The sequence below is a fragment of the Trachypithecus francoisi genome, unplaced genomic scaffold (genome assembly GCF_009764315.1).
Source record: "Trachypithecus francoisi isolate TF-2019V2 unplaced genomic scaffold, Tfra_2.0 Lachesis_group4, whole genome shotgun sequence".
In the NCBI taxonomy this organism is placed as follows: Eukaryota; Metazoa; Chordata; class Mammalia; order Primates; family Cercopithecidae; genus Trachypithecus; species Trachypithecus francoisi.
This window is the reverse complement of record NW_022681469.1, coordinates 41,843,482-41,870,523: the sequence shown is the minus strand read 5'-3', so window position 1 is coordinate 41,870,523 and position 27,042 is coordinate 41,843,482. Positions and strand designations below refer to the sequence as shown.

The 27,042-nt window shown below is 34.1% G+C and overlaps 1 protein-coding gene across 1 annotated transcript in view; it reads left to right on the top strand.

Annotated features, from left to right (window-relative positions):
* CFTR (CF transmembrane conductance regulator) overlaps nucleotides 1-27,042 on the top strand; it is a 181,549-nt gene that overhangs the window by 66,930 nt on the left and 87,577 nt on the right. The window contains exon 11 of the mRNA XM_033193167.1: nucleotides 6,337-6,528. Within this exon, the coding sequence (XP_033049058.1) occupies nucleotides 6,337-6,528 (192 nt within the window). The remainder of the gene's footprint in view (nucleotides 1-6,336; nucleotides 6,529-27,042) is intronic.

Here is a 27,042-nt window from a genome sequence, read left to right as displayed (position 1 = left end):
TACATACACACTGCTGAATATTTGTGTCTCTCCCCTGCCATTCATATGTTGAAATCCTAACTCCCAAGGTGATGGTATTGCAGGGTGGGGCCTTTGGGAGGTGATTAGTCCATGAGTGTAGAGTTCTTAGTAAATGAGATTAGTGTCTTTTTAAAAGAAGCCTTAGAGAGACCCTCACCCCTTAGACCACCTCACCCCTTAAAGAGACCCTCACCCCTTTCTGTCATGTGAGAACACAGCAGGAAGACAGCTGGCCATCCAGGAATCAGGAGTCTCTTAGCAGACCCAATCTGCTGGCACCTTGATCTTGGACTTCCCAGCCTCTAGAACTGTGAGACATAAATTCCTGTTGTTTATAAGTCACACAGTTCATGGTATTTTGTTACAGCAGCCTGAACAAGGACACACACACACACACACACACACATTTAAATAGATGCATAGTATTCTATCATATGGATGATCACTATTGATTGACATTTGGGTTATTTCCAATATTTTGTTAACACAAGAAACAACACTATAAATAACTTTATATACATACCATTTAGCACATCTGCATGTATCAGTAGGCTTCTTATAAGTGGTCAAGCATTTGTGTACTTGTGACTTTGGTAGATGTTGTCAAATGTCCTTCCCTGCAACTTGTACCAATTCATACTCATGCCATACACTCTATATAAGCGTGCTGATTTCCCCACAGTGTTACTAACAGACGATATTATCTAATTTTAAAAGTTTCTCCTCTTATAGGGAAAATAGTATGTCAATGTATTTTTAACTTGCATTTCTTTTATTATGAGTAGTGTAAGATATCATTTCAACTTATACACAGGAGGAATTTCTCTCTATATAAAGTGATCCTAGAATCATAATGAAAAATATCACCAACTCATTAGGAAAATGTACAAAGCATTGAATAGATATTTCATCAAAAATAAAAATATAAGTGGCCTTTAAACATTGAAAGGTAACATTTGAACAAAGACTTGCAGGAGGTGAGAGATTAGGGAATGTAGACTCTGGGAAGAGTCTTCAAAGTAGTAGGTGAAGCAAGTGCAAAGCTTTCAGATGGGACTAGCTATACCTGTCTGGTTTGAAGAACAGTAAGGAGGTCACTGAGGCTGGCATAGAGTAAGACAGGAAGGGTAGAATACTGTCAGAGAAGTAATCAGTGGTGGAGGTAGGGGGTAGACCATAAAGTGCTTCATAAAGAGTAAGGCTTTTTTCTCTGGATGAGATTAGAGGCCACCAGAGAGTTTTAAACAGAAGTAACAGGGCCACTTTGGCTAATGTTTTTAGGCTATTCTATAGGGAGACAAGAGAGGAAGCAAGGAGATGAGTTAGGAGTCTATTGTGCCAATTCAGGCAAGTGATGATGGTGGCTTGATCCAGGTAGTGGTGGAAGTAGTATAGTAGGAAGTGATCAGATTCAGGACATGCTTTGAAGGAAGATCCAATAGAATTAATGGATAAGTTGAACAATGGCATATGAGAAAAGTCATAGAGGAGTCAAAGATGATTCCAAGCTTTCTGGACTGAGTAGTTGGAAGGATAAAGGTGCCATTTTACCATAAAGATAATGGGAGAAACAGGTTTTGGATGGAGCTTGGTTTGGGGATATTAAGTTTGAAATGCCTATTTGACATCCAAATAAAGATGTTAGTTGGATGTACAAGTCTAGTTTCAAGGAAGAGGGGGCTGGTAGTGTGAAGATGGGGCTGGATGAGATTCCAAAGGAAAGAGGGTTGATAAGAAGAGAAACGGGTCTAGGGGTTAGCCTAAGGGCATTCTAAGTATTTGAGGTTAGGGAGGTGGGTGAAGAAAATCCAATAAAATAAAAGTCTGAGAAGATAAAGCTAGTGAATGAGTGTGGCATCCTGGAACCAAACTGATGTCAAGGAGAAGGGTGTTATCAACAAGGTCAATGCTCATTCATCAAGTAAGATGAAACTGTGATAATTAACCAGTGTCTTTTGAAATACGGAGATAACTTGTGACTTAATGAAAGCAATAGTAGAGAAGGTCAGACTTGACCAGAATGAAATTGAAAGAATAAGAGGAAAGAAAAGACCAAATACAGACCACCCTTGATGCCTTATTCTTTTGATATACTCTTGGTGTCTACTCGCTAATACAATTGACCCTTAAACAATACAGGCTTGAACTGCATGGGTACACTTATTTGTGAATTTTCTTTCAACTAATACATTGGAAAAATTTTGGGAGATTTTTGACAATTTGAAAAAACTCACAAACTGTGTAGCCTACAAATATTGAGAAAATTAAGAAAAAGTAAGATATGCCATGAATGCTTAAAATATATGTAGACACTAGCCTATTTTATCATTTACTACTATAAAATATACACAACCTACTATAAAAGTTAAAATTTATCAAAACTTAACACACACTAACACTTACCCTACTTGGCACCATTCACAGTCAAGAAAAATGTAAACAAACATAAAAAGATAGTATTAAATCATAACTGCATAAAACTAACTGTAGTATATATGGTACTACTGTAATAATTTGGTAGCCACTTCCTGTTGCCATTACAGTAAGCTCAAGCGTTGTAGGTAGGCATTTAAAACACCACGTGATGCTAATCATCTGCATGTGAGCAGTTCTCTCTCCAGTAAATTGCGTATTGCAGTAAAAAGTGATCGCTAGTGATTCTCGCATATTTTTCATCATGTTTAGTGCAATGCCATAAACCTCGAATAACATCAAGCAATCCATACAAAGTGCCACTAGTGATGCTGTGAGTGCTCCCAGGAAGCACGGAAAAGTTGTAACAGTACAAGAAAAAAAGTTGAATTACTTGGTATTTACCATATATTGAGGTCTGCAGCTACAGTTGCCCGCAATTTCGAGATAAATGAACCCAGTATAAAGAGTATTGTAACAAAAGAAAATAAAATGTGAAACCATCAGTGCAGCTATGCCAGCAGGTGTGAAGACCTTGCACTTTTTCCAAAATACAAACTGTGAAATATTTGTTAATTGGCTGTTTATGTTATCGGTAAGGTTTCCAGTCAACAATAGGCCAGTAGTAGTTAAGTTTTTGTAGAGTCAAAAATTATATGTGGATTTTTGACTACACAGTGGGTTAGCACCCCAACCTTCATGTTGATGAAGGGTCAATGGTATATTATTTATTTTTTTGTATTTATATTCATAAATAAGATTAAATCTATATTTCTAAGCAATCTTCATAAGCTTTTGTTATTATTATTATTATTATTATTATTATTATTGAGACGGAGTCTTACTCTGTCGCCAGGCTGGAGCGCAATGGTGCGATCTCGGCTCACTGCAACCTCTGCCTCCCGGGCTCAAGCAACTCTCCTGCCTCAGCTTCCCAAGTAGCTGGGACTACAGGCACGCGCAACCACATCGGCTAATTTTTGTATTTTTAGTAGAGACGGGGTTTTACCATGTTGGCCAAGATGGTCTTGATCTCTTGACCTTGTGATCCGCCCGTCTCGGCCTCCCAAAGTGCTGGGATTACAGGCGTGAGCCACCGCGCCCAGCCATTAATATCGTTACCCAATTAAAAAAAATCTGGAAGCTTGTCTTCTTTTCCCCTGATTCTGTAACAGTTTAAATAGCACTGGAGTTACCTGTTTTGAATTTTTTTTTTCCCAAACGGTCCCTTATGAGTTTTCTCCCTGTTTTATTTATTTCAATTTTTATATTGTATTTTTGCAACTCCTTTGATGATACTTTTCTTCCTGGTTAGGTTTCTACTAAAACCAAACAAGCTTTCCATGAATTAGCTTTTAGATTTACTCATTAGTTTAACTGTTCTGTTGTATTGTAACTCATTAATTTATAATTTTATCTTTATTAATTATTCTATTTTTCTTCTGCTTTTTTGTTGTTTTTCTAGTTTTTGAGTTAGATGTTTGATGCTTTTTTAAAAAGTTGTGCATTTTCCTCTGGGTAATACTTTAGCTATATATTATGGATTCTGATATATAGTGTTTCTATTACATTGTTTTCTAGAAAATCTGTAGCTTTGTTTTATATTTGTTTCCTCTTTGACCTAAGATATCCTAAGGGAAAGTTTAACGTTTTCCAGAAAGAAAACAAATTTTCTTTGTTTTCCAAGAATGTTGTTCAAATTATTTCTACTTCTTGGAATTTTTATCATTTTTGTGTATCCAGTAAATAGTCAATAATTATACTTGCTCTCTGACCACATAAAAGAATGTATTTCTGTAGTTTCTATTAATAGATCAGAGTTCAACTCAGATATTAAATGTACATCATTATTCATGATATTTAAGTGTTCTACATCTTCACTTATCTTTTTTCTACTTGCTTTGTCATTAACAGATAAAGTTGAATTAAAGGCTTCTACTACATACGTTTCTCCCTGTTATTCCTTATAGGTTCTGTAATTTTTACTTCAAGAATATTGCTTTTTAAATGTAATGTGTAGATGCTTATACTTACACTCTAGCATTATAAAGATCCTTTTCTTTTTCATTGAATGTATTTGGGCCTACATATGTCTAACATGAAAATTATAGTCCTTTTTTTTTGTTTCTTTGTTTGTATTTACAGTTTTAAGTTCTATTTTCAACCTTTATGCATTCTTTGCTTTAGGTGTGTCTCTTTTAGTTAGCATAAGGTTAGGTTTGTCTTTAATTTCATCTGAAGTCTTTTCCTCTTAATAGATGGGTTAAGCCAACTGAAAAATAAAACTGACTTATATACTTTTTTTTCAAGTATGTCTTCCACAAATATTTTTGAATAGATTAGCTAATACACTTTGGAATTTGTTTTAAAAAGTTTTTTAAAAAAATAATTGTGGTGAAGTGTACATAACATAAAATTTATCATTTTAACCATTTTTAAGGGCATAGCTCTGTGGCATAAAGTATACTCACATAGTTGTGCAACTATCACCTCCTTTTGATTTTTATTTACTAATTTTGTAAATTTGTTTCATCTGAGTTGTCTTACTATGTTTTGTTTTATGTTTTTCATTCTTTTGTTATGAAGTCACTGTATTGTCTGTAGGCTATGTGTATCTGTGAATGTGTGTGTATATGTGTGTATTATGGTTTTTAAAAAAGTCTATATTTATGTTCCAGTGGCACTACTTATACTAATAACTTCATGTTAAATTTTTCATTCTATGTGACTCTAGTTCACTAATATGAGCTCTGATAAAATCAGTGCTTTTTCAAGGTTAGGAGATCGAGACTAGGAGATGGAGATCATCCTGGCTCACACGGTGAAACCCCGTCTCTACTAAAAATACAGAAAATTAGCCGGGCGTGGTAGTGGGTGCCTGTAGTCCCAGCTACTCAGGAGGCTGAGGCAGGAGAATGGCGTGAACCCAGGAGGCGGAGCTTGCAGTGAGCCAAGATTACACCACTGCACTCCAGCCTGGGCGCCAGAGACTCCGTCTCAACAAATGAATGAATAAATAAATAAATAAATAAATAAATCAGTGCTTTTTCTTCCTCTGCTACCTCCTTTCCTTCTACTCAATTTTAGTCAGTAGTATTATCTTTTTTCAGATTTATCGTTGTATTGTTAAATCTGCTTATGCTTCTATTACTTTATTTATTAGCTTTAAATGATACCTTTTGACTTTCAACTTTTCTTGATAAAGTAATCAGCAAATTTCCTTTACACTCCATACTTACACCCCATTTCCTTTGTTTATTTGGTTTTTACTTCTAACTTTTCTTATTGTCGGGCATATAACATATTTAAGCTTTGTTCTTCAACTCTAATTCTGTCATTAGTTTTAATTTTTGTTCACAGTTATATAAATCTTTGTTCACTGATAGTCCTGTTGTACTATCATCTCTTAGATGACTGTATACTCCAAGAAAAGCTCATGGGAACAATATTACCTGAATACACCTCTATTACCTAATCTCTACCTAATAAGATGAAGATAATGAATCTACTTTGTAGGATTTCTGTGAGGATTAAATAAATTAATATAGTTAAAGCACATAGAACAGCACTCAACACAGAGAGCACTCAGCAACTGTTAGCTGTTACCTTTGCCATTCTTCTTCCAAACCTATTCCAACTCTCTGAATCAGGTGCCCCTTCTCTGTGAACCTCTATCAAAATAATTGTCACACTGTATTGTAATTGTCTGTTTTACTTTCTCTTGTATCTTTTGTGCTTAGCAGAGTACATGGAACAGGAAGTATTTAAAATATTTTCAATCAAATTAGTTAATAGAATCTTTAAAAATAAGAATATACACTTCTGCTTTGGATGATAATTAGGGGCAAGTGAATCCTGAGTGTGATTTGATAATGACCTAATAATGATGGGTTGTATTTCCAGACTTCACTTCTAATGATGATTATGGGAGAACTGGAGCCTTCAGAGGGTAAAATTAAGCACAGTGGAAGAATTTCATTCTGTTCTCAGTTTTCCTGGATTATGCCTGGCACCATTAAAGAAAATATCATCTTTGGTGTTTCCTATGATGAATATAGATACAGAAGTGTCATCAAAGCATGCCAACTAGAAGAGGTAATAAACTATGTGAAAAATTTTTTATTATGCATATGAACCCTTCACACTACCCAAATTATATACTTGGCTCCATATTCAATCAGTCTACGTATGCTTATGTTTCCTCTATGGGTAAGCTACTATGAATGGATCAATGAATAAAACACATGACCTATGCTTTAAGAAGCTTGCAAACACATAAAATAAATGCAATTTATTTTTTAAATAATGGGTTAATTTGATCACAATAAATGCATTTTATGAAATGGTGAGAATTTTCTTCATTCATTAGTGAGACAAATGTCCTCAATGGTTATTTATATGGCTTGCATATAAATGATATGTGGTATCTTTTTAAAAGATACCACAAAATATGTGTCTTTAAAAATATACTCCAAAAATTATTAAGATGATTTTAATAATTTTAATAATACTATTGCCTAATGGAATGAGCATTGATCTGCCAGCAGAGAATTAGAGGGGTAAAATTGTGATGATATTGTATCCCTGGCTTTGAACAAATAACCATATAACTTGTAGTAACTACAGTCCTTTGATGCAGAGGCAAAATGAAGATGATGCTATTACTCATTTCACAACAATATTGGAGAATGAGCTAATTATCTGAAAATCACATGAAGTATTCCAAGAGAAACCAGTATATGGATCTTGTGCTGTTCACTATGTAAATTGTGTGATGGTGGGTTCAGTAATTACTGCTGTAAATGTTAGGGCAGGGAATATGTTACCATGAAGTTTATTGGCAGTATACTCCAAATCATATTTCTGATTCAAAAGCAATATCTTTGATAGAAGGCATTTGCAATTCCTTTGTATAATCTTTTATGAAAAAAATTGCAGAGAAAATAAAATGTAGTTAAAAATACAGTATCCAAAAAAATGGAAAAGGGCTAACTGTGGATTAGGTAGAAATGGCAATTCTTATAAAAAGGGTTGCATGCTTATATGAATGGCTCTCCATGTATATACTCAGTCATTCAACCATTTTTTTTAGAGCCTCATTCTTATTTTTTATACACTTTGAGAGCATAATGAAAAGAAAAGCTATCCTGCAAAAATTTTGGACTTACTTCAGAGAGGATATACTTCATTCCTCAAAAGGCCTTCTTCCAGGAATAGTATTTCATAACCTGGAGGTTGGAAAAATCTGGAGTTTTTACAAAAAAATCTGAGTGTTTCTAGAGGATACAGATATTTGTCTAGGAGGGGACTAGGTTGTAGGAGTGGTAGTACCTTGCAAGATAAGTCATGGGCTTTATTTACTTATGAGTGGAAAAGTTTTGGAAGGTGCCTTGCAGATTTTTTTTGTGTTAAGTATGTGTTTTCCCATAGAAATCAATTTATAAATGGTGGTTTGATTCCCTCAAGTCAACCTTTAAAAGTACGTTTAGCCAAAATATAGCTTAAATATATTACTAGTAATAAATTTAGTACTGTGGGTCTCTCATTCTCAAAATGAGCATTTACTAATTTCTGAACACTGTGCTAGGTCCTGGGAATACCAAGTTGAATAAGACATAGTCTATTTTCTGAAGAGTTTATAGCAGAGTCCCCTGTGTTAATAATGAAGGATTGTGTGGTATGTGAATAATATATCAATAAGGTTGTTAAAAATAATGAAAAAAGGAGAAGAGGAAGAACATCTTTTTTTTCTGATTGCATGGGCATCCTTAAAATTATTTTTGAAGTGTACAATTCAGTATTTTTTTAGCATATTGACAGGGTTGTATAATCATCACCGTATTTTTGGCCCCTTGAAAAGAAATCCTGTGCCCATTACCATTCAATTACCATTCCTTTGTAGCTAAGTCTCTCCCATTCCAGCTTTAAGCAATCACCATCTACTTTCTGTCTCTATAAATTTGTCTCTTCTGGACATTTCACATAAATGAAATAATATAATAGGGGTTTTTGTGCCTAAATAAGCTTCTAAAGAAGAAGTTAAGGAATCATCATTCAGCAAGTATTTATTAAGGCTTGCTATATTTTATACAGTGTACTAGGAGTTGGAGATGAAAATATGTGTAGAACATGAATCATATACTTCAGGGGTTCGTGGACTAGTGGAAAAGACAAACATATCAATAACAAATCAAACTGGTGATGTAATAGAAAATGACAGAGGCATTTTTACAGGAGTAAAAGGAGGTAGCATGGACTCTATCTGGGTCTGCATGATGTGAAGAGTAACCTCCTTACACAAAGAGGCACAAGGCTAATGTCCTCTGATAGAACGATTCACCATGCAATTCTAAGGGTGACAAGAATGAAACTTAGGGCCTTGAAGGAATATTTTAATTATGAGCTGCCAATAAAGTAGAGTGAAGATTAGATTGATGTGAAGAAGTGGGAGATTAATGAGTAAATGGTCACTGGCTTGTTGAGAAGATTAACTGAGATGTACATATAATGTACCTAACACAGCGTCTTGTACAAAGTAGCCATTCAGTAGAGACTAGCTTGTATTATCTCCCTTTGAGGTGAAGAAAACTGTTAGAAATAGTATTTCTATTACTGATAGTATTTCTTCTACTTATGCCTCCCTTTGAGGTGAAGAATACTGTTAGAAAACATGACATGATATTTCTATTACTGATAGTATTTCTTCTACTTATGCCTCCCTTTGAGGTGAAGAATACTGTTAGAAAACATGACATGATATTTCTATTACTGATAGTATTTCTTCTACTTATGCCTCCCTTTGAGGTGAAGAATACTGTTAGAAAACATGACATGATATTTCTATTACTGATAGTATTTCTTCTACTTATGCCTCCCTTTGAGGTGAAGAATACTGTTAGAAAACATGACATGGTATTTCTATTACTGATAGTATTTCTTCTACTTATGCCTCCCTTTGAGGTGAAGAATACTGTTAGAAAACATGACATGGTATTTCTATTACTGATAGTATTTCTTCTACTTATGCCTCCCTTTGAGGTGAAGAATACTGTTAGAAAACATGACATGGGAGAAATACTCCTGAGAGCCAGTTCTTGTTAGTGACTACTGTGCAGAGAAGATGGAGGTTGGTGTAATTAAGGAGAAGGAAAGCCATGAAGCCAAAGAATTATGAAAAAGCATCAATATGAATTTTCATGATATGAATTATGAAAAAGCATCAATATGAATTATGAAAAAGCATCAATATGAATTTTATAACCACAAAGTGGTTATAAAAGATAATTATAAGGATGGTCACTTATAAATATCATAGTTGTTCTGTGTGATACAATTTACAGAAGTTGGTATATCATGTGGAAGAAAACAGCATAGGATCCTGAAGGTCTGAACTGTCGCCACACTGGCTCCATGCTCAAGAAATGGCAATGGGGTTGGGAGGTGATTCCACTTTATGTCCCTTTCAGACACATAAACATGACTTGTGTGAGTACCTTATGCCTGACACTATTCACTGTGTAGTGAGCATGGTGGGTATGAAACAACAACTTTATTATCTTTTCTGTCAAAGAACTTGTAGGCTGGTTGGGGGAAAGAGACCATTTCAATATGAAGTGCTGAGCTAGAGCTACCCTTAGGGCACTACAGAAGCCTAGTTGATAGTTTTTAGCCTGGCTAGACAGTTCAGGGATCTCTAAATGCAGACACCTTGAAGACTGAGTCAAAGACAAAAAATATATTTTGGACAGAAGAAATTGTATGAACAGAAACATAGGACATGAGACTACTTGGTTGCTGCAGGATATCATCAGGATAGAACCAGATAGAACCAGAGTGTAAATAAGCCAAAAGGCCATGTCGTGGAGGCCTTGTATAGCAGTCTCAAGAATTTGATTATGGAGAGCTTTCATCAGGGGATGATGTAATCAGCTTTGAAGTGTGGATATATCACTGACTGTGATAGTGAGGAGCAGAATTAAGGTGGAAATGATTAGAAGCTTTGTGAATAGCAGAAAGAATATAGATTTTGAAAGCTGACAGACCTGGGTTACTGAAGAAAGTTACTTAACCTTGCTATGTCTTGAGTTTTATCCTCTGCAGTATGGGGATAATACTGCCTATTTTGTAGAGTTTTGTGGATTATTCTGGCATATATAATATAAAATAAAAGTTATTATTGACGGTACTATTTGCTATTCTGACTAGAAGGAGAAAGACTAATAGGAAGCTATTTCAGGAATCCAGATATGGTCATGATGGACAGGAAGAGACAACAGTTATATAGAGGAATTCTGGGAAGATAAGAAATGTCATGTTTATGTACTATTTGCATCCATCAGAAAAGGCATCAGGAAAAATGATCCTTCAGGAAAGAGTGATTTTTTTTCTTCAAGAAATTAGAAGAGGAGAGAAATTGGTTTAAGATTAAGGCCTCCATGCATAACAAAAATTGGGAGGGAAGACAGATAGAAATGCTATGGGGTTAGGAAGGAAAAATGCAGAGGTGAATTACTTAGAATTGAGACATCTGATCAAGACAGAGGGATCACAGCTTTTGCTAACAAAGTACTAGCGGAGGATGCCACTAGGTGAGGTTTAATAAATAATTGTTGACAATAGGCTGCATTTAAAAAACTAAACAATTTATGTTTCTTCTTTGCCTAAGTGTCAGATAAAACATTCAGCTTTTTATTTCAAAGTATCTCTGAGTCCCTGTTCCCTTTTTTGTTCTGCTGACTTTTGTAACTGATTTAGACTTCCTTAGTCAACTTATGATAGAAAAAATCACCCAGGCATTTCCTACATTTCTTGTATTTTTAAAAAATGTAATGGATGTAATGAATTTTAAGCAAATGTAATGAATACAATGAGTAACTTAGTATATGCTTTTCTTCTCTATACTGAATGTTTCATATATGTTCTTTTCTATGCAACTACATGGTCAATTCCTTGAAAATATCAACTCCGAAATCTTTATTTTGGTATACTCCATGTAGCACATTGAGAGAGTATTAAACTCTTGTTGGATGACTGTTTCAGAAGTGTTTTGAAGTAGGCATGTCAGTTGCAAAAATTTTGCTCAGCAAATGTTCTGTCTCACAGTCTCAAGACATTGAGCAGATGATTACATGGCAGCATGTGATTGCTGGGAGTAACAGATAAAAGTAACTGAAAGTGCTCAGTTTTCTTGATAGTGAAAATCAAAAGTGTCCCCTATTTTCAGTGACTTAAGATTTTCCATTTTTGTGTCTTTGGTATTGTTGTTAAATAAGTGTTCTCACCTTTGAAAAGGCCAGTAAGAATTCAATACACTATAATGCCTGTGTGCCAAATGAAGGTGCCCCCCCACTTTTTTTTTAAGTGTGGAGGAGTTTTGCTCATAAGAACTTGAAATACCTACAGAATCCTTTATGGTTAAGCAGCTGGTGCCAGCACAAGAATCCCTCAATATGTTCTCCACGAAGCTCCGTTCACCAAATGCAAACATTCATGATTCAGTATGTTTTCATTTTGACTGCCAAAGTTGATCTGTTTCTTAATATATTACATCTAGACTTGGAACTGGAGATGAGAACAGAATATTATCTTCCTCATTTTTGTGTTTTTGTTCAACTCTAATGTCTGCAAAGCACTTGCGTATGTAATGATCCTTGATGTCATAAGAGCAGGCAGGTAAGTGTAAAGTTGTCTGGATAGGAGAAAGCATGCACAACATATTTCACATAGTTTTCTGATTTCAGTTTGTTTTTGGAAATTATTCACTCAGTGAGATAGCTTAAAGACGTTATCATGGGGAAGGGCCTGGAGATAGTTCCGTGTTGATAGAAAACTTGTAATGTACAGCCTCGAGTGACGAGTCAGGTTCGGATTCTTCACCTTCAGTCCTCCTCTTTCATAAACAGCTCCATGTTCTGTTTTACATATTCTACTTTAAATATAGGTTATAGAAGAATGAATTTCTAGGCAAAGTGACACTTATTTTAAAATACTATTATGTATCTCTGTGCCCATTAACTTATCCTACCATTTTTCTTCCCCTGTGTCCAAACTACCTTTAGAATCTCCTAAATATTTGTAGCTTTTGTAAACAGCACTGGAGACTTTGCTAGTTTAAAAGGAGAAATCAACATAATTAAGCCCTAGTTAATACTTTTGGAACCACGTAATGGTCTTCATTAAGTAAGTGTCTGTCATGACAGCCATTACGTATACATTATAATAAAAATGTATTTACTGTGTAAGTTGAAGAAGGTAAAATCTGGATGTAGTTTCTAAACTCTGCTTGGCAGTTTTATACTTAAGTCACTAGAAGAAAAAAAATTGGGAGGGAAGCTGATAAGAATTTACTGAAAGAAAAAAAATACTTGGGAGGGAAATTGGCAGAAGTATGAAAAAGCTTGGGAGGGAAGTAAGCAAATAAATGAGTTAATGACTTCTGGAAAATAGATTCTATCATGCAGATATCACATGACTGATTAAATTTGAATTTGACCTCCTGCTTTCCAGGTCTGGTAAAAACTAACCTGCAAGAACTTGAAACTTAACGTTTGAATGGTCAATCCACCACTGTAGGAGAATTTATGCTCATTCAGTTGGGAGAACTGAAAATAAAAAAGTATCATAGGAATTAACATTTGCATTCAGTAGCCAAGACATAATGGACATCTAAAACAGGAATTTGAGGCCAGGTGTGGTGGTTCATGTCTGTAATAACAGCACTTTGGGAGGCCGAGGTGGGTGGATCACAGGAGGCCAGGAGTTCAAGACCAGCCTACTAAAACGCACGCACACACACTAGCCAGGCATGGTGGTGCACGTCTGCAGTCCCAGCTACTTGGGAGGCTGAGGCATGAGAATAGCTTGAACCCAGAAGAGAGAGGTTGCTGTGAGCTGAGATCGCGCCACTGCACTCTAACCTGGGTGACAGAGTGAGACTCTGTCTCAAAAATAAAATAAAACATATATTTGAAACAAATTGAACTATGTCCCTTAAACAAGAATAAACATCACTAAATGACTGTACCTTGAACTACCTGTAATTTTCTCCTGATAGGTAATTAAGCTTCAAAGCACTGACACTTATTTACTGTAATATGAAGCAATAACTTAAAAAACACACACACACACACAAAACTGTTGAACCAGAACCAAACAGGAATGCTATAGCATTTAGTGAACTAAACTGCTATTTCATTTCATTTGAGCCCTGGAACTTGAAAATAAATGCTAGCTAACATCTGTGAACAGAACAGACCCATAAGCACTGTGCTAACCACCTTTCATGAACTGGTCATTAAATCCTCACTTTCCATTTGTCTAGTGACAGCTTCACTCAGAGTTTGCAGTCAAAGTGAAAACATGCTGAATTCCAAAAGTGTGAGCTGGGTTTTAGAAGTTAATCACAATTCTGGAACTAATTATTAGCTTAACAAATGAGAGTTCTTATGTCTCTAAAGCCAAAATAGCCCTAAGTCTGTCTCTCCTAGTAAGATTTGGGTCGGTCAATGGAACAGTAGTATATAAATACAATTATAGCTGTCTAGGAGCAAACTATCCTATGAATAGATAACAAAATTAAGACACTGAAGCCATATTTTCATATTAAAACACAAAGTAAAACATCATTGTTTTCCAAAGGTAAAAGCCATACTGTATCATGATATATATATATATGCCCGATGTTTCAACCCTCTTGAAGAATTGAGATTCTTGACTCTACACTCTTAGCATTTTCTATATTGAACAGATGTCTAATTTAAGGAGGTCAAGAGAAATCTTACACTTATTTTTTAATGGTACCTTAGATATAGAAGGAACCTCAGAAATCTCTGGCTGATTCTTTACATCTGCAGATGATCATGTCACTAGGCTTCTGACTCTATAGCCATAGAAAAATGTTCATGAAGATCTTTCAGGAAGGGAATGTTGGTATTTCTAAAAATTGAGTACGAGTATTCTCTAGACAAAACAGCTCTTGAAATGGTAGATTGTATTCTCATTATTATATGTCAGAACCAAGACATTAATACCTACTTTTTAGTTACCAGGTTTAGTTATCCTTGAATTAGATTTTATAAATTAAAGAAATAGATTTCAATAAGTATCTGTTGAGTTCCTAGTATGGACACACTGTGTTTGGCACCAGGGATGTTGCCTGCAAGTATAACAGGAGTTCATATTTGTAATGAGTTTATGATTTACAGATATTTTAGGGGTGAAGATATATACATATATATGTGTATACATATATATACACACATTCATTTAGTAGTATTTACTGCTAAATATTTTATGAGTGCAAACTTTGAACTAGGGACTGGGTCAAACTCTAGGAACATATTTGATGACAGAGACACAATCCTGTCCTCAAGGAGCTTTCATTCTAGTAGAGAGGATGAAAACCAGTACAGTTTGGTAAGTTACATGATATTGGTTAATGTAGGGTTCTTATGCAAGTCTAGAGAAGTAGCATTTAATCTGGTCTTAGAAGGTCAGGAAAGGTTTCCTTGGAGGAAGTGATATTTAAGCTGAGAGAAGATGGATAAACAGGAGTCATCTGAGTGAACAACAGGGAGACCATTCCAGAAAGAGAACAAAATGTACAAGGCCTGATGCCAAGAGAGAACGTTCATTGCATTGGGTAACTATAGTCAGTTCTGTGTGGCTGGGATGTAGAATGAAATGAGCCTGGACGCAAGAGAGCACTTTGCCTTGTGGGGAAGCTATAGGTATTACAGTAAGGTTGGAGTCTGGAAAAGTTTGGAGAGGCTGAGTAAGATTCCCAAGTAGCCATTGGATCAAGGTCCTTAATCTTACAAAAACTTATGCAAATAAATAATAAATAGATGACAACCCAATAATCAAAAATAGACAAAACATATAAGAAAATGTATTAAAATATTCAAAGCATTCAACATATACAAATGTGTTCAATCTGATATATAATGAAAGAAAAGTAAATTAAAACAACATTGGGCATGACTAACAGTATGAGGGAGCCTGAGGAGAGGCAGCATTTGAAATTTCAGTACAGAAGAGAAAAGGGGTGACTTATAGAACAAGGAGACAGAAACCATAGAACATGTTTGGATCCTTTTCATGTGGGACCCTTTCCTGAAGTAGGATGAATACAAGTAATGTGTGTGGATGCAAATATGAGGTAGGATGTAATGGGAAGTTGAGCGAATTCATATTTAGTCATTCATTAAAAAATACTTAATTAAGCTATTGCTGTGTGGCAAGCATCATTCTACAAATAGAGGACGCAGTGATAAGCAAGACAGTTTGTACTCTGGTGTAGCTTACCTTCTACTTTGAGAAGACAGATTACAAATAGGTTAAAAGTCAATAATACGATGTTTCAGCATTTAGAATAAAAAATTAGGGTGATGTATAGAGTGCCCGGGAAAGTGCGTTCATGGACCTCTTCATTCTCTCCTCTCCTGGTGTCATAAGCTACTGCTTCATTCATGCTGCCATTTCTCTTTGTTTATGTTTCCAGTACAGTACTCACCACATTATTACTATAGAGCCACCTGATGAAGGTGAAGGTGTCCATCTCCCTACTTCCAAAAAATAAATAAATAAATAAAAACCCCAAAACAAAAAAAGAGCCAGAAAGACAGAAGTTCCTCCACTAACTTTCATTGTCACGTAGCCAGTGAAATCCAATTATTTTACAGCACTCTAGCTATAGAAGAGTTTGGGGAATGTAGTGTTTAGTGTTCTAGCCTTCGTAGCACAGGAAGTGCCTGGAAGGAAAGGAATTGTGTCTTCTTTATGGGGAAGTGCTATAGCCCAAATAATGTTTTAGGAATATTCATCTATTGTCAATATGCAAACTGGAAGGGGATAATGAAAATGTTGTGGTTAAAAGTTTATGAAATATTGTTATTCACATTTTAAAGCAAAAAGGGAGAATGTTTAAGGGACTTGTTTAAGATCACAAGTCTCATAATTGGTGGCACCAGCAATGCAATCCAAATCTAACTACTTTTTGCTATGCCCTATTAGTGTTCATATTAGAAAAGAAATTCTGTCTCAGACACTAATAACTTGTTCTTTGAACACCAATGACTTTAAGTTAGAACTTCATACTAGTTAATTTAATTATGGGGTCGCAGTATTATTAAACTATCAAGACTGTAAATTTTCTGTTTGTAAAGGAGATTATGATAACAAAGATTAGTGAACTAATGATATTGAGAATTCTATGACATAATTTTGGAAAATATTTTCAGGATATTTATTTTTGTGTAAATAATGCCTTCAAGCTACCATTATCCTAAATAAGTGTATATTTGGGGAAAACCACCTATTCTAACACACTTGAAATTTAAATAAGTCAGGAAAATTTTTTCCAGATCTCCCAAATTATCTTCTTCTTTTTCCTCTCCTCTTGGGAAAGAATCTCTTCGTGCCTCATAATATCAAATTTAAACTATGGAAGTCCAGGTGGTGGACAGTCAGCAAAGGGGAAGATGAGAAGCTTGTGTTACAAAGCCAGCTCTTGACAGAATAAGGATCTGGTAGGAACTGCAGAAGTAATGGGTAGGTAAGTATGAAGGCCAGCTGCTAAGATCTGAATTACAAAGCAGAAGACTTATTTACTAGGGAGCTGGAAAACATATTAGGAAATCCAGAGCAGGAACAAATTTCAAGATAGCACAATAATATAGCAATGAAGTACTGAGAAAAGAGGTTTGTTTTCAGGGATTGGATTTATTCTAGCATTTTAGGCAGCATTTTGGGCATTTCTAAGTGGGCAGACTTAGAGGAGGTAGTTAAGGAATTAGCAGCTGCTAAATGCCAATTCTTAGACCAGTTGAATCAAAGTCATCTAAAAAGCTTTCAGAAACCAGACTTTTTAAGGGCCATTTGAGATTCTCAAATCTAGAGTCCAGAAATCCATAGCTATATGAGTATAAGGTAGAGCCAGAATAAGAAAAATAAAACAGTTTGTTTGTTTCAGGTATCTTTTCTAATATTATTTCCCTTACCCCAAACACCTTAAATCACTGCACTCTATAGCCATTCTTTTAAAAATACTTGAATTATTAGTTTCAAAAGCAAATACAGATCTACACACATATAGAAATAAACATTAAGGAGATAAAGATATTAAACAGAGTTATATATACTTACAAGTTCATACATATATATAAAACTGAATATTAAGTGTGATATTAGTGACAAAATCTATTGACATCCATTATGTTAGTGCTTTTTGTACCTTTTGTTGGGTCTAGTAAAAATTGCATTGGAATTTGAGTTTTCTGCTATACATTTGGTCGGTTCCTATCAGTGAAGGAAAAACCTTTTATTATTATTATTATTTTTATTTTTTTAGATGGAGTCTTGCTCTGTTGCCCAGGCTGGAGTGCAGTGGCATGATCTTGGCTCACTCCAACCTCTGCCTCCCGGGTTCAAGTGATTCTCCTGCCTCAGCCTCCTGAATAGCTGGGACTACAGGCACCTGCCACCAGGTCCGGCTAATTTTTGTATTTTTAGTGGAAACGGGATTTGCCATGTTGGCCAAGCTGGCGTTGAACTCCTGACCTCAGGTGATCTGCCTGGCTCGGCCTCCCAAAGTGCTGGAATTACGGGCGTAAGTCACCACGCCTGGCCCATTTTTATTTTTCAAGTTGTTGAAGATTCTTAATTCTCATGCTTTCTAGTGGTGATTAATCTGATAGCCAATATTTCTATATATAGCTATTTGTAATCATGTTTGACTTAGGTCAACAAATGTTCTTTCCTAAGAAAACAGAATCCCAATTTTAATTTCTAAATTATTTAGTATCTATTTTCTGCTGTGGACGTTGAATTCTGTTGATATATATCATACAGGGCCATGTAGCATTCTCAGCTACACATTCACATGTACAGTAGCTGTATACAAAAATGTTTAATTCATTCTCTCTCTCTAATACTCTCTTGGCTCTCTTATATTCTCTCACACACTCTACTCTTCCCTTCCTCTGTTCTTTCTACCTGTTCCCTCTGCTCCTACCACACTTATTCCCCCCTTGTCCATTTTCCTTGTGCATAAAGCACAACACAAGTGCTTAGCAATTATTAAATGTTAATAACAATGACACTAACCACCCAATGATTTAGTGTTAATGACATGCTTTATTGAATGGCATTACCTCTAAAGTTCATGTTTCCTTTACCCAACCAAGCTTCTTGCCCTCCTCCCTTACCACAAGCATCTATATTGTCAAGGTTGTTATAAAGAGTAACAAGCCAGCCACTAGAAAAAGGTTTATGGTGTTTTCCTATCTACAAAGTCACAGGAAGCTCAAATGTACTCAGTAAATATTGCAAAATTACACAGGACCATTAAATGTAACACTCCGCCCTTTCTTTAAAGTTGTGTCTCTCTTTCTGCCAATATAGCAACTCCCTGTATCATTGCCCTGTTGTATGTGCAAATCAGAGTTAATAAGCTTTATATTAGCAATTACTCCTTAACAGCTTCTGGTTTGTTTGGTCCAGTTGAATAATGTTAACACTTAAAAAAATAAAATTATAAACATTTATGTGAAAAGTGCATATATCATATTGGATATGTTGTTATACACTCCTTAATAATTAAGTTAATCTTTATTGCACACTTATTATAATATCACTTTGACCTTCTCTAGTACTCTTTATCTAAGTATGCTCAAGTGCTTTACAATCTCAAACAGACCCAATGTGTTGTATGCACAGAATCCTTGGAAGCTCACATTTGTCTTTCTGACCAGTTTGTTGTAAAGGAAATGAGCCAAAAAAGTATCTAGATGAGTAGCTCAAACATTAGTACACATAGTAATCACAGGTTAAAATGCAGATAGATTATCCTGTTCAAATTCTCCTGAGTAAGAGTAGGTGAAGCTTTTTTTTTTTTTTTTTTTAATATAAGCTCCCCAGGTGATTCTGAAATTTGTCCAAGGACCACATGTTAAGAACTAATGATCCAAATAATTTGACTTTTTATCTGTAGATTAAACCATGCTGAGAAAATTATTAAAAATTGAAATGGCGGTGGAGGATGGTTTGAAAGAAAAGGTTTTCAGGGCGCTTTCAACAAGAAAATTAATTGAACACAATATTAAAACTCTATATTTGGTTTAAGACTAAGGCTTTGTTTTTAAATCTCAGTAATTTTATGTAACAGGTCAATTCATTCCCAGAATCTTAATTCCAATGAATGATTTCCCACAACAATTTTTGTGAATAACTCCAAGGGACCTCAAAGGAAGTTGTAGTGTGAACAAAGAGAAGTATAATTTGTCCCTGTGTGTAAGGTTTCTCTAAGTAGCACAGGCTCTCATACTGCTTTTTAAAAAAATTATGATAGCACCAAGTGGAATTAATTTTTTTTAGATTATACTTTCACAGAAGGGAAAATCTACTGTGAAGGCTGGAAAACCAACACCCTTAAGATAAATATATTACCAGATTTCAGCACCCTTAGTAATCAGCAAAGATAAATGTTTAACAGTGTGTACAAAATGAAGTGTTTTATGTTAAATCAATTAGAGAAAGCCAAACACTAATAACGTGGTTACAAATGAACAATAAATTAGGTAATCAGAACAGGTACAGGCATTAATAGGAGGATATTGGTATTATTAATGTATTTTGTTTTAAAATAATGAACTTAATTACAATTCTCCTCCTCCTACCCCCACTATTTTATTTTATTCCAGTTTCAGCAGTTTCATATTATGATCTCTGAGGCACTTATTATTAACGTTATCCAAATGTACACATTTCTCTTTATATAAATGTTTCAGTCCAGAAAAGGAGGCCAAATACATTGCCTCAGAACATCTAATCTTTTCAGATGTGGGAATCTTTTATTTTCACACTTTTAAAGGTAATCTGTATTTCTGATGTCTATTGTAGACAGAAAACTTTCATATGACAACACTCCTATTTTCTTAACTCCATTGATAGGGGCCAAGACAAATTCTAAGTAGAACTTTTTAGCCTGCTCTTACCATCGTTCTTTCAGAAAACCTCCAGCTTTAGACAATCGCTATTATGAATTTGACATGTACTTTTCCAATCCATTTACATAAATTTACACCCATATATATGTATACATATCTATGAACAATATTTAGTAGCTTTTTTGTGTGTGGCTTTAAAATTTATATAAATGGTATAATTTGTGCACATCCTTCTTTAATTCGCCATCTTGGCTACCGTTATCTTTTTGGGATCTAGCTATGCTGCTGGTATGTAGAATTCTATTTCATTCTTTTTTCATTGTTGTTTTGTACCCACAATGTGTCACATTTTATTTATTCCTTCTGTTACTGATGGACATTTAGATTATTCCAGGGTTTTACTCAATACTGCAATGAAAATCTTTGAATTTTTCTCTTTTGCACATACACAAGAGACTTTTCTGACATATTATCTATAGGTGAATTGTGTGGTCACAGGATACATACACACATTTTAAATTTCACTAGATACTGCCAATTTGCACTTTGATATAGCCATACAATTTACAGTACCACTGGCCACTTATGAAAGTTCCCATTTCTCAAATCTTTGAAGGTTCTTGTTATTAACAGACATATTAATTCTTGCCATTCTGATTTGTAAATCAGAATCTCTATTGTTCTATCTCTAGTTCTAATTTGCAATTCTCCAATTACTTATATGATGCTATATATTTTCATGTTTGTTAATCATTCTGATTTCATATCCTTTGCCAATTATCTTTTTGGTAAGTTATTGTGGCAGCCATGAGATGTGCCTTACAGAGGCCTTGCTAGAGGGAATATGATTGAATGAGAGCCCCAGATGCTGTGTATTAAAATCCTTCACTGAGTTTGTCTCAAGATTTCTCCTTGCACATGAATGAATGAGTAAAGCTGGGATACTAAAGCAGATGTGTATTTGGGAGATATGAGACTTCTTTAGTGGCTGATTTTTGGCTCACAAATGACTTTGCCAAACCTTCCTTAGACTGCTCAGTGTTCTAACATCTTCTATCCAGCCTTCTACCCTTCTTTCCTTTACTAAGGGATTGATTTTACTTTGATGTTTCATAACCTCCTCTGCCTCCTTCCTTATTTCCTTTTATACCATTATTTCCCCTAATAAATCCTTGCACATTTAATACCATTTTGCCATTAGCAACTTGCAAGTCCTGGACTAACACAGTTCTGTACATTGCATTACCATCCTCTAGAGTGGGATCTTTTGTTGTAGAGAGTTTTAAAATTTTTATGTAGTCACTTTTATCCATATTTTTCTTTATGGTTTGTATTTTTGTGTCTTTTCTTTAGCATATTTTCTAACAGAAATAATAAATTTTTTTATTATTATATATAAAAATAATTATATAGATAATATATAGAATAATATAATAGAATAAATATTATTTATATTTTATAACAATATGGTTATATATTATATGATAATATGATTATATATGTCTAAATATAATAAACAAAATTTATTATATTATGAAATATAAATAAATATTATTGTTATTTTATAACAATATAGAATAATATCATAGAATAAATATTATTCTCTATTGACAAAAGTTTGAAAGTTGCAATCATTAGAATTAATTTTTGTATATTGTGTAAGTTAGGAATATAATTTTATTGTTTTCCATATGGAAAGCCATTTGTCCCGAGATAATTTTCTGAGTAGTGTCTCCTTCCCCTATTGTCATTTTGACATCTTTTTTCTAGGTTCTGATCTATGCATGTGTTTCTTTATGGAAGAGTTGGCCCTTTGTATCTGTGAGTTTTGAATACATGGATTCAATCAACTACAGATAGAGAATATTTAGAAAAAGCATCAGAATTGAACATATATATATTTTTTGCTTGTCATTATTCCCTAAACAATATAGTATAACAACTATATAGCATTTACATTGTATTAGGTATTGTAAGTAATCTAGAGATGATTTAAAGTATACAGGAAGATGTGCATATGTTATATGCAAATACTACCCCATTTATATAAGGGTCTTGAGCATTCATGGATTTTGATATCTACAGAGAGTCCTGGAACCAATTCCCCACAGATGCCAAGGCACAACTGTATTTATTCTATCATCTACTTGTTTAATTTCACATCAGTATCTACATTTAAAATAACAATAACTTTATTCTGTATCTTTTTTATTACTTAGGATTAGAGAGTTTCCTCTGGTGAGGCATCATAGTGTCTCAAGCTGACCATAAAGACAAGGGAGGGCTAGGATCAGTAAGACTGGGCAGAGGAAGATACAATAGATCTCCTATGCGTGAAACAAAAGTGCCGCTCAGAAGCCTGCTCTTTCATTAAGTTGTCCTCTATACCCTCACTAGATTTGTAAGCTCTTGAAATCAGAGGCTATACCTTAATTGTCTCTGGTACCTACAATACTTCACTCACTGCTTGGAACATATTGCCTGCAATAATTAAGCCTGCTCTGTCTCCCAAAGCATAGAACAAATCTAACCAGAATTTACCACAGTCGTTATCCAAAAAACCAATTACAGTTGACCCTGGGACAATGTGGGGGTTAGGGGTGCTGATTCCCCATGTAGTTGAACATGTTGCATAACATAATACATAACGCTTGTTATTATGTAACAGGATTGAAGATGATAAATCTTTGGAAAGTAGGGCAAATAAATTCTTATGATTTTCATATCTTCCACATATGTTTTACTTTTTTGATAAGAAGTGGTAACCCAGTTCAGAAGGAAAATGATCATCCCCTTTTACTTATGCAGGATATCCAGTCTATCTTAGCACCATAATAGTGAATGATGGAAATCAAGGTCTATGAATACATTCCTATGTACGTATATATGGCTATATAGTACACATGCGTGCACATATACATATATACACTTTCATATATGTGTATATACATGTCCATATATGTATGTATATTCAAATGTATATGTGAATATAGCCAAGTTATTGTGCAGTTGACCTTTGAACAACATGGGTTTGAACTATGCAAGTCCACTTACACATAGATTTTTTTTTCCATTTCTGCTACCCCTAAGGCAGCAAGGCCAGCTCCTCCCCTTGTTCTTCCTCCTTAGATGACTCAACATGAAAACTATGAGGATGAAGACCTTTATGATGATTCACCTCCACTTAATGAATAGTACATACATTTCTTTTTCCCCATGGTTTTCTTAATAACATTTTCTTTTCTCTAGTTTGCCTTATTGTAATGATATAGTATATAATGCATATAACTACCAAATATGTGTTAACTGACTGCTTATGTTATCGGTAAGGCTTCTGGTCAACAGTAGACTATTGCTAGTTTAGTTTTTGGTAGTTACAAGTTATATGTGGATGTTTGACTGCATGGGGAGTCAGCACCCCAACCCTCATGTTGTCCAAGGGTGTTGTCCAAGGGTCAGTTGTAATTGGTATTTTGGATAGCAGCTGTGGTAAATTCTGGTTAGATGTACTATATTTGTAAATGAAAATCACATTGATTAAATGTTATTGAGGAGAGCATTTCTAAGGGTAAAATCTTGTCTAATGCTTGAAACATCTTCAGTTTCCTATCAGTTTAGATCTTTTTCAAGTAATTCTGAAAATCTCTCTTTTAAGCTAAATTTAACACAACCAAATAGCCAAATATTTAAGTTCCACTAATGAAGATATCTGAATTTCTGTTAAAACTTTAAGATATATGTTAAACCCTTCTAATATAACTCTTCTTTCTCTCAGTCAAACCTTTTTTTTTCTCTAACAGTTGCTTTGCTTCTTCTTTCAAAGTCATGCTTCAACAAGGTTACTATTGAAATGTCTGACTAAGCATGTTAGCTATATGATAAGATGGCTGGATAAGAGATAAATATAGAAAATTTAGCTTTTTTTTTCTACTTGCAATAACCCTTTAGGAATTAAAATGGAAAACTAATAACTATTTGATTCATAATAGTAGCAAACCATAAAATATTTAGACATAAATCTACTAAGAAATTTGTAAGATATATATGGAGAAAATTGAATTGAATAAACCCTTATTGAAGTACATAAAACAAGACCTGGATTAATAGAAAGATCATGATTTTTCATAAAATTTTGCATCTTAAAAATGTGAACCCTATCCAAATATATGCACATTTAACAAAATTATAAATACACCCCAATGTTGGTTTTGAAATTTTGTTAATTGGAACTTAAGTTTCATATAGGAAGAAAAAATAAAAAATAAAAAATATTTAAGAGTGCATGCTTTGTATACAAATTGCCTTAATTGGAATCCTGGCTCTATCATCTATTAGCTGTGTTATCTTTGGGATGACATCCATCTTTTCTTATAGATATGCTTAAAACAGTGCCTGACGTACAGTAAGCACTAAATATCCATTAGCTATTCTTCTTATTATTTATGTTATTAGTATTGTTAATATTTGTTATTCTATGGGAAGACTAAATGACCAACGAGAGTCAAGAAATTTATGAATAAGATTTATGCTTTGTCAGGTATTAGAGCCATTAAAAAAAAACCAAAGTGCCAAAAAACCTGGCAAAATGTTAATATAGGAATAAAAAAATGGATCAGAGGAACCAAACAGAAAAGCCAGAAATGGATCTTAGGAAATATGACAATATGATATATTATAGATGCTAAATGAATTCAGTAGAAAAAATATTAATTTAATAAATCATGCTTGCTATCCAAGTAAAAGAAAATGAGGTTAGATTTGTGTTTCATACCAAATATAACCATAAATTTTACCTTGATTAAATTTTTTAATTAAAAAATAGCAATAATATTTGAAAAGAAATATAGGATCCTCAATGTATATCAATTACCTGAAGGGTGGGTAGTACTTTTCAATAAATACAGGAATTAATCACTTGGAATACTAGAAGAAAAAAAGATAGCAAACAAATACAGGAATTCCAATTTCCAACAGATACAGTGATTTCATGAAATGTTAACTGTGCACATGATAGATGGTCTATGGATAGTATAAAAGAAAAACAGAAAAGAAAAAATGTATTTTAACATATGCAGCAAAAAAGGTTGTTAACATCTATTACATACAAATAAAAATGAATATATAACACAGAATTCAATAAAAATAGACATTTCACAGGAGAGCAATTCAGATGTTCAGTATTTACAATTTCATAGATATTAAGGAAAATACAAACTAAAATGGCAAATTAGCAAAAATTGAGGTGTGATTATATTAACATCTATTGGTGGTGGTGATTATGGGGAAACAGGTACTTTCAAAACTTGCTAATGTAAATATAATTCTTTTGGTTGTTTTGTAAAGGAACCTGGCAATGTCTTTTAAAAATAAAGAAAACGCATACTTTTGACCTAGCCATCCCATTCATGAGAATATGTCTTAGAAAAATAAGATCACAAAATCATAGAGATTTATGTGCAATGATATTATTGGTAGGTTTTTTAATGAGGAGGAGTGTAGATAGTAAATGCCAGGGAAAGTCACATAGCACCTAATAAGTGTATTTATGAACTACAAAAGCTTACACTTTCAGTCTAGTCTAGTCCAGACTGCAAATAAATGTGAGCAAGTGAACTCAAGCACATAATTGCTTGAAGGAAGGTTGCATCAATCTGCTTTCTTACAGTATCCTGATATTGACTTATCAAGAAAGTTACTGTGGTGTTGATTATTAAAATATTTATGTATCTAGGTATTTTTCATTCAGTAGTATGTTATTCAATTAGTAACAAGTATAGGGATTTAAAGATATTCTTGTTTGTTTTTACTGCTGAAACATATTCTAGTGGAAATTTCAAATAAACAATTAGTCATCCTAAATTTAGCAAGACACATTTTCTCAGAAAAGGCAAGGTAAAGAACTTATATGTCCTCCCTCAATTCGTTTATAAGAATATAAGATGAATAAAAATATCATAGCACAATTTAGCATTGTAAAATAAAATTAATCGGTCATTTCTAGTGTGGTCATGCTTGGAAGGTGAAAGAAGTCAAGATCTTGTCTGGGAACATCATGTCTACCTTGACCTCACCCTTAAGAATCGTAGCCTTTAGTTTAAAATCACATGGCTACATACACACCAACTTCAACAACAGTACATCTGGCAAGGTCATGCAAACCTGAGACTTGAGCTTCTGATTCTAAGTCCAGTGCTTTTTCTGGACATCATCTCTTGTACATGCCTTATGATGATATGCTAATAAAAGCTATGTGATCAGGCCTTAAAAATCTGCTTTTTTTTTTTTTTGTAATGGCAGAATGGGGCATATTATCACGTCAGGTAAGCATTCTATTCAAGGATAAATGGAAATGAATGTCATACATAGGTCACTGATAAATATCTCATTACAAAATTATGAGAGTTACCAGTGTTTGAGTGTATATTATGGGCCAGCCCTTTATATTAAATTACTTCAAATTTTTACAACTGTTAAAGGAAGATATTATTATCCCCATTTTATAGATGGACAAGTTAGGGCCAGAAAAGACTTCCTCAAAGCTATTAGTCCTGTAATAGAGACAGGGCTAGAAAACAGGTCATTTTGCTCTTTGACTAATGTTACCACTCATGTTTTGTATTTTGTGTAAAGTTTTATTTCATTTTACTTTATTTATTTTTTGAGA